Raw genomic sequence first — 14,983 nt, 5'->3', positions numbered from 1 at the left:
AAGAGAGGAATAAAAACACGAAAATCAATGCATGTACTTGGACTAAAAACATGAAAACAAATAAAATTGGTTTCCTTGTTTTTATTTCTCTCTTCTCTTTTTCTCTCCTACCAAAGACACCATAATGGTTTGCCACAGAGCTACTTGGGCTCTGTTTGGTAAAAAATAGCGGATAACTGATAATAAGCTAGCTTATAGCGGATGGGCTTATAGTGGATAACTTATAAGCTAGCTTTCAGCTTATAAGAAATAAGATAGCTGATTAAATTTGTGGTGTTCGGTAAAATTAGCAGTTGAACTAGCTTATAAAAATGAAATGACATAAAAAAAAATATGTTTAATTAATATTTAATTTTTTCAAGTAATATGATAGAGGTAAAATTGGAAGAAAATATGATAAACTATAAGCTCATAATCTATTTAAAATAACATTTGAAAAATAAGCTATAAGCTAGTAAAATAAACTATAACCTCTTTTGTAAATTTTTTTACCGTACAGAGCTTATGACATATAAGCTATAAGCTTCCTTCAAAAAAAAAATATAAGCCCTCCGTCTCAACCACCCGCCCTCCGTCTCAACCACCGGCCCTCCGTATTGGTTCGAAAATTTCTCACTCTCCCTTCCCCTTAAATTGTTTCTTGTCTTAATCTACTAATAAAATAAAAATGGATTCAATGAATGATATTAACATGATTATGTTATATTCAGATTTGTCAAATTAGTTGGAATGGTGGGCGGAGGTATAATCAAGCTGAAGACATGGCAGCAGGCGGCGGTGGCATTGGGTTCGGCAGTTGGAGCACTTTTGGATCCACGGAGAGCTGATTTGATAGCTGCTCTTGGTGAAACAACTGGAAAACCTGCGTTTGAAAGAGTTCTTCAAAGGATGAAATCTTCCCCTGAAGGAAGGGTCAGTAATCATTTTCTACTTCCTTTTTTTGTTAGTTATTTTCATGTTTTTTTATTCTTCAATTCACATGTTTGTTTGCATTGTTCTATGTGTTAAGAGTCCGACATTAGATAAGATATGAGTTTGTTAGTGGGAGACATCCCTCGCCTTAGAAGTTGGTTTTATAGAGTTGAATTAAGTTCAACATTTTAAGATGGTATCAGAGTATAGACAAAATTTGTTGGATTACTGATAACTGCCGCTATCAGGCCATTTGGGTCCTTAGGTTTGAGACAGTTTGTTAAGAGTTCTAGATTTGATGGTATATGATTTGAAAACGTGTTTATAACAGGAGGCATTTCTTGTCTTACAAGCTGATTTTGTAGGGTTTAGTCCTAATTTTAAGACATCCTTTTGTGAAACTAGCTTCTTGTTTTTGCCGATGTTAAATGTTGAGTGCCCTTTGATGAAACGTGATTTGAAAACATTAGTTTTAAGACATCCTTTTGTGAAGCTAGCTTATTGTTTTTGCCGATCTTAAATGTTGAGTGCCCTTTGATGATTTATTATCAACAATGGTTTATGTTTTTGGGGTATGTAAAAGTATAGAGTTGCAAATAGTAACCCACTATTGTTCTGGTGAAGGGAGGAGTGTGACCCGGTGAACCAACTCTTGTTCGCAAGTAACAATGTTTTGTAATTATGAATGGGAAAAGACAACTCAGGAGACAATACCCACATGTCACATGTTAAACGAATTTTGTATAGACTTTTGGTTTCTTTTGGAATATTATGTTAAGTAGCTAGTTTTTCGAATTTTGAAATTCTAGACTGCGTGCAAGGATATCACATTGCATAATTTCTTCAATAGATGAATATCTGTTTGATCGAGATTAGGACTGCAGTTTGATATGAATATTGCTTGCTGTTGTTGTGTCACAGCCTCATTTTAGATTCTTCTCTTTCTTTTATTTCTTGTTAGGATCATTTTAGAACTATGCTGAATTGATATTGAGTGACTGTTGTTTTAACTTTTTATGGAGCTCAAGAAGTGTCTTCCGACTATAAACATCTTCTATTTCTTATCCATGTACTCCCTCCGTCCCAAAATATAAGCAAAAGTGAGTCAAAGAAACTTGATGTATTTTGTTCAAAATTTGGACGAAATATATTCACTTTTGTTGACTCACTTTTGCTTATATTTTGGGACGGAGGGATGCACACCTTGATTTTATGCCAACCAATGTGCAGTTAATGCACTTTTGACAAATTTAAATTTTTGCATTAATTAAAGGCCTCTTCAGATTAAAGGGTTTATAAATAATAGTTGTCGCTAAACATGATTCTCATTGGTATCTCTGAAATAAATTTAAATTCTCTGTTAAACAGCCAATACCAATGCATTTTCTTTCATAATCTTGTTTAATTATATAGGCTGTACTGTTGGAGCGCCCTCGCGTTGTATCTGCAAATGTAGGACATGCTTGGGACCTGCCAGAAAATACATTCGGTGCTGCCTATGCTAAATTTATGGGATCCAGGAACTTTTCCCCAGATGATCGACCTCCTGTGCGGTTCATGGATACTGATGAACTAGCCTATGTTGCTATGCGAGCTCGTGAAGTCCATGACTTCTGGCATACTCTTTTTGGCCTTCCTACTAACTTGATTGGGGAGTCAGCTCTGAAGGTAATCGAGTTTGAACAGATGTATCTTCCTATGTGCCTGTTGTCTGTTGTAGGGGGCACTGCAAGATTCAGCGAAAAACAGAGAAAATTGTTTTATCAGCACTACTTCCCCTGGGCTGTTCGCGCTGGCACACAGTGCACTGATCTCATGTGTGTATATTATGAGCAGCATTTTCATGAAGATTTGGAAGATGTTCGCAGAAAACTGGGAATTGTTCCTGTTCCTGCTGTTCCTTAACGGAATGCTTTCAGAGCTGATGAGTTGTATTTATTTTTCTGGTTTAGCTAGTGGTAGAATAGTATTACAATAGAAATTTGGAATACTAGTATTTTGTTTTAAGGTTTACAATTTTGATTTTGAAATAGAAAGAAAGTTTATGGTGCTGATCAATAGCTATAACTCTGCTCCATCTGGTTTTTACCAAAGCTCTGCAGAACAAAATTTGCCATGATTGTCTTCGTATTCTACTATTTGTGTTAATATTTCTTTTTGTAACACGGTTTCAATAGATGCATACTCCAGTCTGTTAATGGCAGAGTAGAGAATCTATTATCTATTATCTATCTATCTATCTATCTATCTATTATTTATATGTTTATAAGTTTCTATTTCATGATCTTTCTCCTAAGTGGCAACCTCTCCTAATTTGGAATCTGCAGTTGTTTCTCCTAAGTGGCACTCTTATGGTTGGACATTTCCTATGTGCCAAATGCTTAAGAGTTCTTTCTTATGAATTCTTTCACAAGACAAATTAGCATTTAATTCTTCCACAAGACAAATTAGCATTTAATGCACTTAGAATTTGAATTAGAATGTTCTATTACATATAAATATATAACATTCATGTCGGATTTTTATTCTAAATAATTCTAAATAATTGTATACGGTAAAAAAAAAATTTCTTTTTCTGAATAATTGTATAGTATTATTGTCAAAAAAATAATTAAATGTATAGTAATATTTAATTGTATGATATTTTGAATTTTTTGGTACAAATTGTATATGATATTTTGAATTAGTTGTCAATTGCATAATAATTAATACATGTTTTTCGGATGAAAGACACATTATAAAGGTCATAATTTTATTCTAAATAATTGTATATAATAAAAAATAATATTTCTATTTTGAATAATTGTATACTATTATTGCACTGAAAGAAACAATAAACATATAATTTTTTTGGTAATTAATAGTCATAATAATACTTTCTGTAGCAAAAAAAAATAGTAATCATAATAATAATAATAATAATTTTATATACACGTTTTTTTTCTTCTTATAGTAATAATAATTTGTCAGTGGAATAATATTAATTTAATTTAATAGTAAATTGATGGACATTCTATGATGAATTCTGCCATCATATGTCAAGGTGCAGATTGATACACGTGTTTTTGATGATTGATTTCTGCCATCACACATTGAACTTCAAATAAGCCCTAAATTGATGGACATTCTATTTCCATTCACTTCATTCTTCATGGTTGACCTCATTAATATTTCCCATGATTTTCGATTGTGAATACCTGCACCATATTAAATCAAATATTCAATCAATGACACCATAAATAGTTGACTTCTAATTCTGGCAGATACTTTTGAAATTAAATTTTAGCGCCAAAAAGAGTGCCACCTCGCATTTATCATAATCCATGTGGCAATTTGTGAGAACATCTTTTCCTGTGGCAACTTTTGAGAAGATCTTCAATAAAAATTATGTGTGGTACTCATATAAGGAATGTTCTTTTCTTTGGTGTCCTTCTCAATCAAAATTTAATGCTAATTCAAAAATAATTATTCAAAAGGAAACAATTGAATACATTTTAATTTTTTTTAATAACATTACCAATTCTCTTTAATTTCTCTTTACAATCATTATGAATTATTCTTATTATATATTTTTTTGACCAATCCATTTTTATAATCTTTTTATTCACATTTGATTTTTTTCATAAAAATTAAAATTCGAAATTTACTTTTAAATAAAAAAAATAATGTTTATTTTTCAATAATATTTAAATGATGTTGTAAATAACATAAAACGTATCCATTTCAAACAAATAAAATAAAATAAATTAATATAATTAATATAATATTATAATATTATAATATCATAATATTAATAAGGCATAATCCTATGGAGATAAGAAAAAACGAAAATAATTAATATGTGATTGAATGGTACATTATTGTTTATTTGTGGCTTTCAATTTGTGTGATTTTGTTTCTAATTTCAAATTCAATTGTATAAATTGATGAGTATTAATCCAAAATTACTTTTTTAGGTTTACAGCATGCATAAAATAAGGGGGTAATTATTTTGATCTCTTATATTTTTAGCTATAAATAGTGCTCTTGATTCTCACACATCTCACACCAATTTTGAATCACGGTTGAGTTTTTCAAAAGTTTTCTTTAAATTCTATTTTTTTTTCTCTTTGGGTCGTTGCCATTTTGTTGATAGTGCGTTTCTGAAGTTGTTGCAAAGTTATCAATATTAAGAACAGTTTCGTTATAATTTGTAATTTGCTTCATATTATTTTTAATTGTTATTGTAGTGAGTTAGTCATTTAATTTGTTGGTTTCAGAATCATGTAAAAGGTTCATAATATTCCTTATTATGCTATCTATTAAGAAGTTCGCTAGATCATTAGTTCTACATAAGTATTCGCTATTTTTAAGCGAAAGATAATATATTGAGGAAAATCCTAATATGAACTGAACCTAAAGATAATATTCACTATTTTGAGTAGAGCTGGGTATACGGACCAAGATCCGCGGGCTGACCCGTTTAACCCGCAGCCCGCACGGACTTAAGACCAAATTTTTTTGGCCCGTTTATATTTTTGCCCGTGTGGGTTGGACCGTTAAAACCGCGGGTTATGTGGGTTAAATCCGCGGGTTCGCGGGTTAGCCCGTGGCCCGCCTTCTTTTTTTATATATATAATTAATTACAAAATTTATCAGATATAAATAACTTGATCCATGTCCAAATTCAACTTTTTTAACCATAAAAAAAAAAAAAACTTAGTCTAAACCCTAATTATAAAAAGCAACAACACACTCAAATTTTAATCAAGTAGACAACAACACAAAACATCATGATTCAGAAATGTTCTTCTACTTATAATCTTTTGTTCTTTTTCACTATCTTTTACTTTGTCTCAGCTGTATATACATTTGCTAGTATTTAAAAGATACATGTCCAAATGAGAAGTTATTTTCCTTGGGGGTATTTTCCGCTATTATGTTTTGAATAATTTGGTTACCTTGATGTGATTTAGTTAAGTTGAATCTGTTAATCTTTTTATGCTTTTTGGGGTACATGTAGAAAGTTTTTCTCACTAAAATGGACGATACAAAAATGACAATAAGAATCAGTTGAATTTGATTTTAGTTGCATTACTTACAAAGAAAAGATAGATAAACTCAATGATATCACAAACTTTATTTATTTTTATTTGTTAGTTACAATTTATATGTTATAACATAAAATTATTAATAATATAATTTGTTAAGCTTTCATTATATAAATATTTTATTAATTTAGTTTATTTTTTGAAAAAAGTGATTTTTTATTTTTTTTGTAATAGTCCGCGGGTGTTTACGTGAAAATTTGGTAAACAACCGCTAGTTTAAGTATTTAAACTCGCGAGATCAACTAGTAAATCTCAGGACAATTTTGTGTTTTATTCGTTTTAAGAAAACTGTTTGAATGTTCGTTTTAACAAGGAATCAAACACTTAGCAATTAAAACGTTTTCAAAGTACAAGAGAAACTAATTCGAATCGCCTCGAAGTAGCAGTTTCTCGAGTAAGTAGTTGGAATTAAACTTAAAGAAAATGACTGGAAAGCAAATTGCATTAAATGAAAAGCAATTATAAGTAAAGATGGCTCACAAAACATACATTTCTCCTCTGAATTCCTTTCGTTCGATCGCTGAGTACTTAGAATTTTAGAGAGAGTGTTTGTATAAAATTTTGTGACCCTTGTTCTGAATGAAAAACTACTATAAATACTACTACAAAGTGGTAACTGCTTCTTGATCATCTGGACGCTCTTCGATCTGCCACGTCAACCACGTTCTCCACTTCCATCTTCCATTCCTTCAGCGCGCGCCAATGCTTCTTGGGCCGTTCGTTGTTTCTGTTTTGGGCTTGGCCCAACTATCTCTCGATTTGATTTCGCGCTTTCGATAGCCTCCTGGTGAAACCAAAACTGGACGCGTTTTCCATAGCTCTCGAAACGCTCCTTGGCTTCGACATAGTTAGCTCTCGACGCCAACTTTGAAAGTTTTATTTTGACAATATAACCTCCAAATAAATATTGGACCCACCAATTATATTTAATTGATAAATACCAAATTTATATCCAACAAATTGCCCCCCAAAAATGCCATTTTCGACTGTGTCTATCGAAAGAGGAAGTGGCGTTTTTGAAAGTCTTAATGGATATCTTTCTTTTCCATTTATCTCACCTATCGTTTAGGCTGCCATTCAAAACTTTGGATTAGCTCCAAAACTTGTTTTCCCTTTTTTCTCTTTCCACCTGTCAAGGGGTTTGGACACTTGTCAACATAAGAAGTTGAAAAATTTGTTATTTTCATCAGATCGCGTGCCTCTATAAATAGCTAGATCCTCCCTTTATTGCGTTTTCTCCAATTTTCGCTCTGTCAACTGTTCATCTTCTTCTTCATCCTCTGCGATTCTTTCTTGAATTCTTGCTTCCAAAAGACTTCCTATTTCCACCACTCTGTTTATCATCAAGTCATCAACCTTCCTTTCACTCGGATTTCCCTCAGCTGTCTCAAACAACTTGTGATTCCCAAATTTAACCCTAATCACCGTTCTTTTACACCATCTTTACACTTTCATCAATGGCGTCAGGATCTGACATCGGAAAAATCCTTCCTTACGCCGGTAGGTGGACTACCGCCACGCTTTCTTCTTATGACGAGAATGTGGTTCCGGAGCCATCGTTGCGTTTGGATTTACAAAAGTTTTGGGAAAGCCAACTAATCTTTCCTTATTCTGTTGATAATCTTGTGCATGCGTTCGGGGGACCCAAACCAAGTGATAACAGCCGGAATTCCAAGGTTCTATCAATTTTTCCCGTTTATAAACCTTGTGCCCCTAGGGTTTTCATTAGTGAACCCTATAATTTCAGCTACATTAAAACGCCTAACAGAGTGTTTCGATCGGCTCCTTCTTTGAATGACCAATACCTTGGCTGGTTAGACAGGGTACAACGTGATAAAGCTGACATTTGGCAAGCCTGTGGTATTTATGACCTTATTCAACTTTCTCGGACAGGCCTTAAATACCAGCAAGAGATGATTATTGCTGCTTTGCACTTCTTTGAGTCTTCCACCAACACTTTTCACTTCGAATGTGGCATGATGACTCCTACACTGCTAGATGTTGCCGCCATTACTGGACTGTCACCTCTTGGCGACACTTATGATCCTTGCAAAGCTTCCAACACCATCAAATTCGATTTTCGAAACAAGTCTTACTCCAAATACATTGTGGAAAACCGAAAGACTAGTGATGAAGTGAGTGACGAAGAGCATGTTGCTTTCCTAACCTTATGGCTATCGCAGTATGTCTTCTGCACTCAATCTCTCCAAGTAGCCAAGAAATTCATCCCTATGGCTATTCAACTACATGAATGTCAGCAATTCAATTTTGCTCGACTTGTTCTTGGATGTCTTTATGAATCCATGAGGGATGCTTGTGAACACCTTAAGAGAACAGGTGATGGATCTACCTTTTTAGGTACTGGCCCTTTTTGGTTGCTGCAATTATGGCTAACTGCCACCTTTCATGCTGAGCTCGACCTTTTCTTGCCTGAGCCATACTATGAGGAATCGAGAACGCGCCAAATCGAAGGCACAAGGCTGGCAAGGATGGTTCCTAGGGAAAGAGGCCATAGTTATGATGTGGCTTTCCAACAATACTTCAATGCTTTTCTCAGCCTGAAGAAATTCAAGCCTAGTTTTGCTCCTTTTGTGGATAGGCCACTTGGTCCTCCTTGGTTTACTCACACATTTCCTTCTCCACCCGAATTTGCGATGGTAACCAACAGCATTTGGAATGCTTACTTAACACCTACGGTCTTGTCTTGTCGAATTGGCTTGACTTCTGGAGATTTTGGGTTAGTTGGCTACTTCCCAAACCTGGTGTCTCGCCAATTTGGCTTAACGCAAATACTCCCTAAGAGCATATATTTGGAAGAAAGGGAGGTTTGTTTAGGCAAGCATGGCATGACAGAACCGCAGTTCCATTCATTCTTGAACCATTTCAATCAGCCCTCTTATGAGCTTACCCCATTCGACTTCGCTCCTTCCCCTGCCTGCACTAGGGAATTCTTTAACTGGTGGTCTCGACACTACGAAGGACGCCTGGTGAACAAGACTGCCTTGCTTACTGCAATCTCTAATGGGTTCGACTCATCTATTTTGAACAAGATTAAGTCGAAACTGAACGCCAGAGGTGTAACACCCAAACCCATTATTTATATATTTCTACGTTAGTAAAATCTTTTTCAAAATACGCAACGGAAAATCACATTTAATTTATTGAATGTCGGTTCGAGTATTACACTCCTCTACCAAAATAATACTAATGTAGTTAATTAGTAAAAATACTTGTTTATACAAATGTTAAATCAACTAATGTATTTATTAGCTATACAAAACAACCTAGATAAGGAGACTCTATATACATATAAAACCCCTTTTCCCGTGTCACAATCAGAGCAGAGCTTCACCGACGACTCGACATCGAATACCACAAAACCTGTAAATCTGGACCCCCAACGGTCCAGCACATAACACATAAAAGAGAGTTAGATAACATACTCAAAATATACAAGTGTAAGTAAATGGTACTTAAACACTTCTTCATAAAAACATGCATAATCATACATTATACATATACATCACCATCATTCATGCATATTCATATATCATGCATATACTTCATTTATCACCTAATCAATCATCCATAAAATACACCAAACATATAGTTTCACGTTGTCTCGGACAATACCAAAACATCAACAAATACATTGTTCAGATTATGGTCATGACGGACCCTGCGTTGTTCATTTTATAGTCATGACGGACTCTGCTCCTCACATACGGATTAACAATCAACATTTACCAAGTATGTGTCAAACATCATTTATTATAAAATGCACACATAATCCCTAATGCAATCCAATGCTTCACATTCATGTTATGTCCTCTAGACACCTCTAATGCATGTGGTACCATCGTCTTTATCAGAGTATTTCACCTCCGATATCCGTCTTTATCAAACAAATATAGTTCGATATCCTTCTTTATTGGACAAGCCAATATCCCTAAATATTCATGATGCATGCACTCAAAACTCATGAATATATTCATCAACAATTTTGGCATATAGCCCGTCAACAATAACGTGGAACACTATCCAACGTCCGTCTTTATTAAGATAATCAATACCTTAATATCCGTCTTTATTAGAGTAACATAATTCTAATATCCTTCTTTATTAAGTTGATTAACACCTTAATATACTTCATTTATACTTCATACATGATTAACAATCAATTAACGATTAGCAATGAGCATTATAAGCATCAACATGCATCAACAATCATGTAAGAATAAGACACTGATTTGAAACTACATGCAAAGGAAGATAGCAGATGAAAATTTGTGAAATCTGCAACATTTTCGCCTGAGGCGAAACATTTTCGCCTGGGGCGAAATAACTGCAGAATGAACTGGTTGCTCACTGATCACATTTTCGCCTGGGGCGAAATATTTTTGCCTGAGGCGAAACATTTTCGCCTGGGGCGAAACTCTGGCGTTTTCTACACCAAATCACCCAAAAATCCCATTTTTCATGTTATAAATCCCAAAAGAGTTTGTATTCAAGCATAACAAACATGGATAAACACAAAATGACAGTTCATTTCTCAGATCTACATCATAAACAACGAAAAAGTAAAGATTGAACACTTTTTCATCAAACTCTCAAGAACACAAAGTTCTTGAGTTTAATCTTTCATAAACTCATTTTTTTACCCATTAAATCCTTTCATTAATCATGTTAAAAGCATGTTAAACATAATGAGAACCTTAGGAACGATTTCCATCAAGAAAATCCATTCCAAGCTAAAACGAAAATGGGGTGGAGGAAGTTCGGGTGAGGAGAAATCGACATTCTCCCCTTCCTCGAGTCACCCACGAATATGAAATCTACTCTCTTACCTTGGATCGACGAACTCACGAAGATTGCTCCTCGAATCCCTTCTCCAAGCTCTTGCTCTAGCTCCATGCTCTCCCTTCTCTCTTCATTCTCCCAAAAACAAGAAAATGAAACTTTCTCTCTCTAATGGGCTATAAGTAGCGCCCCCCACTCATGAGACAAGGCCCATTGGGCCTCAAGCCCACTAACTTGGCCCAACTCGCGTTAACTCTCACTAACTCGCGCGTTAACTAAAACTCTCGATAAATAACTTAAAGTTACTATCTTAATTAAAATGACACGTTAAATAAAATATTTTAACACATAAAAATGATAATATGAAAATTGGGTCGTTACAACTCTCCCCCACTTAAAAGATTTTCGCCCTCGAAAATTATGCTACTAAAACAACTCCGGATAACTCCTGTATCCGACTCTCCAACGAAACGCTCAAAACACTACACACTACTAAGTTTGACAAAATTAGTTTATCCCATCCAACAAATTTTTTGTCCATTTATCAACAAGAGATCAAGGACGGCCAGTTCCTCAATTTGTCGATAGATAGTCAACAATCATGATATCGGCATAAACCATTCTTATCAAACCGCTAAAACGTCAACTTCGCACGAAACATCCATAGATTCACATTCTACGACCTCACAACGTTACCCTAAAACTGGTACAACCAATTGAACACACTCCGAAAAGGTACTCCCGTGGAATACTCCACAACTCCACAAATCCTATAAGTCTCTGATTCCCTCATGAATCACTTAACCGTGGTACACCACTTATTCATATTCGAATTTTATTCCAACTTATCACTCGATAACCAACAATCACTTGATGACCAACATTCTCAAATCTTCCTCGACACATCCTAGAAATTATCGTTTCTAACCGTCAAATTCCTTTTCTCACATACCTCCAATCATTGAGTCGAGTCTCAATACGACTATTCTGTTCCCAAGTAATCTTTCAACCAACATTTGCATTCCTTAACGCAACCATTTCCTAATACCACTCCTCATTAATTCCTTAGTAATTCGCTACTTCAAAAATTAGACCACTGCCTAAAATTGGTTCTCCAAACAATCATAACTTCTATCTCATTAGTTTCAAACGATATCTTCAATTCGCCCACAATCCATCTATCCATGTTCCCCATCATCTTGCATTGCAACAAGCATACTCTTCTCCTCTGTTTCTTCACCCATCGGTTCTTATTCAATTCTAACCTCTACTAATCATCATCTCTCTATGGATAGCTATCTTTAAACTTCTCCTTAGTACATTCGATACCAAAATCAAACTCTTGAATTTAATCCACAAGCTCCAAATGTTCGTCATACGATCTAACTCTATCCATTAAATTCTAATCAACCTTTGACTTAGTATTCTTACTCATGACTCCTTGTCTAATCCCAATATGACATCTCTAGAAAATTTCTAAAATCCTCGTCCAAAATACATTTTAAGTTATACATCAAGTCACTACCGTTCCATCATCCATGATGAGACAATCTAAAATCCTTTACTTCATTGTCACCGATTACGACCATACTACATCAACATCCACGATGCATCTAACAATACTAGTCTCCACCGACTTTCCTATTCCATAAATCCAAATTTCCTAGTAAATAGTTACTCACTCTTAACTTGTGGGCACTACAAAATGCTCTCCGACACTTACCTTAGGCATCACCTTCAACTCCTTACTATATGTGCCCAAACACCATATCTACTCACATGTGCGGTAATCCTTTTCGCAAACTCTCCTCTAACACAAGTCACTTCCAACATGACCTCGTATTACTCATTCTCTACACGTTCTTCAACGGCTAACTTTCTTATTCTTCATCATTCAAAAATGATACCTCTCATTTAGCTTCATCTCCACTTCTAGGATCTCATTCAACTTCGACACAATTTGCCCTTTCATTATCCAAATCCAATTACCCTTTCTTCGGCAAGCCTCTCACAAAATCTTTCGAATTGTTATCCTACTTCCACCTTCGAATAAACTCGACTACTCATACAATCCTTACTTCCAACGATTCAACAAACATACCAATCCTATTATGATATTTCTCAATTCCATTCTCATCTACTTTAAAACTTACTTCCCTTCCTTGATTAATTAACACCAACGGTTCACTAATCTTCACATCTCTTATGAAAATTACTTCACACACTAGACTTAGAAGTCCAAATTGTTCAACCAATTCAACCTACTACCATATGCACGACTCATGTAAAACTTCTTACTCAAGCATCTGCTACAACATCCGATCCACTTGGATGACAACTTACTTCAAAATCATCACCTCCTCAAGAATCTTAATCACTCCCTCTTCTTCATATTCGACTCATTTCGATCAAACAAATACTTCAACTTTGGTCCACAAAACACGCCTCCATACTCTTCATCTCACTTAACCAATCTCACTAACTCGGTCCGACAACTTCTCTTCTAGTAGTTTCTCACAACTTGTTGCTCCCATTCATTCCACTTCGAACAACGTCACCACTTCCTGAATATTCCGCTTCAAGAGCATCTCTACTCATCTCATCTTCTCACGTTCGAAACATCTCGGAGGGATATAACCTTCTCCCCCACTTATCTCAAACTCACTCGTACTCTTCCACTAGAACTTCCGGTGCTCACACCTAACGGTTCTATCGTCTCTAAACATATTCTTCCTAAGAAGAAACTAGTATCGACATCGTTTACACGCATGTTACATACAAGGGACAAAACCTAACCCACGATACCTAACCACTAACACAAATTCATGCAAGCATTCAAGCAACCTATACTTTCCTCACTTTTCAAAGTTAGGAAATCAAAACAACACAAGAAAAATGAACATTGCAACGCAATAATTCATATTCACATTTATTCTAGTCTTAACAAACACAAGAAAAATGAACATTGCATAGCAATAATTCATACTCACATTCAATCAACTCAGAACAAGACGTCAACAAAATAAATTTCTTGTCTGACTCCCTCGCTTAGCAAAAGCTAGCGAGTTCCCGGCGAGACAAGTCAAAAACATTCACAGGATTTAGCAAGACTTAGCGAGACTCAGCGAGGTTCATTCTTCGCCTAGCGAGCACATCAAAAAAATCAGGGTGCTCTGCTACGGTTTTGAACTTACGCCCACTAGAATCTCGTTTTCTCGACTCACCGATCCACAAAATTCAAGACTTCAAGCATATAACATCATTATAGACTTGAAAGTACAATTAAAATCATGCATCAACAAACACAACATAGAATTATGAGATCTTTATATTTTTACTCATAAAACGCATGACAATTCGAGTTCCTAGTAATCATCTAGCACATGTTATAAACAAACATATAACAACACACACTAGGATTCACTAACATCCTACTCTTCTCACTTTCATGAAAAAAAAAAATTTAGTTTTCACTTAAAAGAAAATAATTTTATATTTTCACCAAAATCTTCATCATCAAGAAATAATATTAGTTTTTCTTTTAAAATTATTTCAAATCATTACCACATGCAGTTTTATATCATGCCGGATCGTCACATGCAGTTTTATATCATGCCGGATCATCACATGCAGTTTTATATCATGCCGGATCATCACATGCAGTTTTATATCATGCCGGATCGTCAACAATTAGCAAATAAGCATCAATCAACCAAGTTTAAACTACACAAAGGTTAAACTCTAAGCATATACAACTATTATAAACATAGAAGTATAGCACTCACACCATTACTCACAAAAAGAACGGATAATTTAATCCATTTCACATCACTCATAGTTCCTAAACGAACAACATGAATGATTTCACAAAACAAACACAACAAAATCGTTAGACAAACACGACTGACACACAATACTCACTTGGTCTGACTGCACAGACCTGCTCTGATCGACACATAACCCACACAGTCCGAAGACAACGGGGCTCTGATACCAATTGTAACACCCAAACCCATTATTTATATATTTCTACCTTAGTAAAATCTTTTTCAAAATACGCAACGGAAAATCACATTTAATTTATTGAATGTCGGTTCGAGTATTACACTCCTCTACCAAAATAATACTAATGTAGTTAATTAGTAAAAATACTTGTTTATACAAATGTTAAATCAACTAAT

General features: G+C 34.8%; 1 protein-coding gene across 2 annotated transcripts; it reads left to right on the top strand.

Annotated features, from left to right (window-relative positions):
- The first annotated feature begins 540 nt into the window (after window positions 1-540).
- On the top strand, window positions 541-2,979 carry LOC123906207 (ubiquinone biosynthesis protein COQ4 homolog, mitochondrial-like). Of its 2 annotated transcripts, XM_045956067.1 has the most exons (3): window positions 541-599; window positions 711-912; window positions 2,326-2,979. In XM_045956067.1, the coding sequence occupies exons 2-3, from the start codon at window positions 730-732 to the stop codon at window positions 2,815-2,817; spliced, it is 675 nt and encodes a 224-aa protein (XP_045812023.1). In that variant the 5' UTR covers window positions 541-599; window positions 711-729; the 3' UTR covers window positions 2,818-2,979. The 2 variants fall into 2 exon arrangements, with proteins under 2 accessions (XP_045812023.1, XP_045812024.1); XM_045956068.1 differs by having other exon boundaries at window positions 543-912.
- Window positions 2,980-14,983: the final 12,004 nt, after the last annotated feature.

This window comes from Trifolium pratense, linkage group LG2 (genome assembly GCF_020283565.1).
Source record: "Trifolium pratense cultivar HEN17-A07 linkage group LG2, ARS_RC_1.1, whole genome shotgun sequence".
Taxonomy (NCBI): domain Eukaryota; kingdom Viridiplantae; phylum Streptophyta; class Magnoliopsida; order Fabales; family Fabaceae; genus Trifolium; species Trifolium pratense.
Note: the sequence above shows the minus strand (reverse complement) of the source record. Positions and strands in the feature narration are given on the sequence as shown.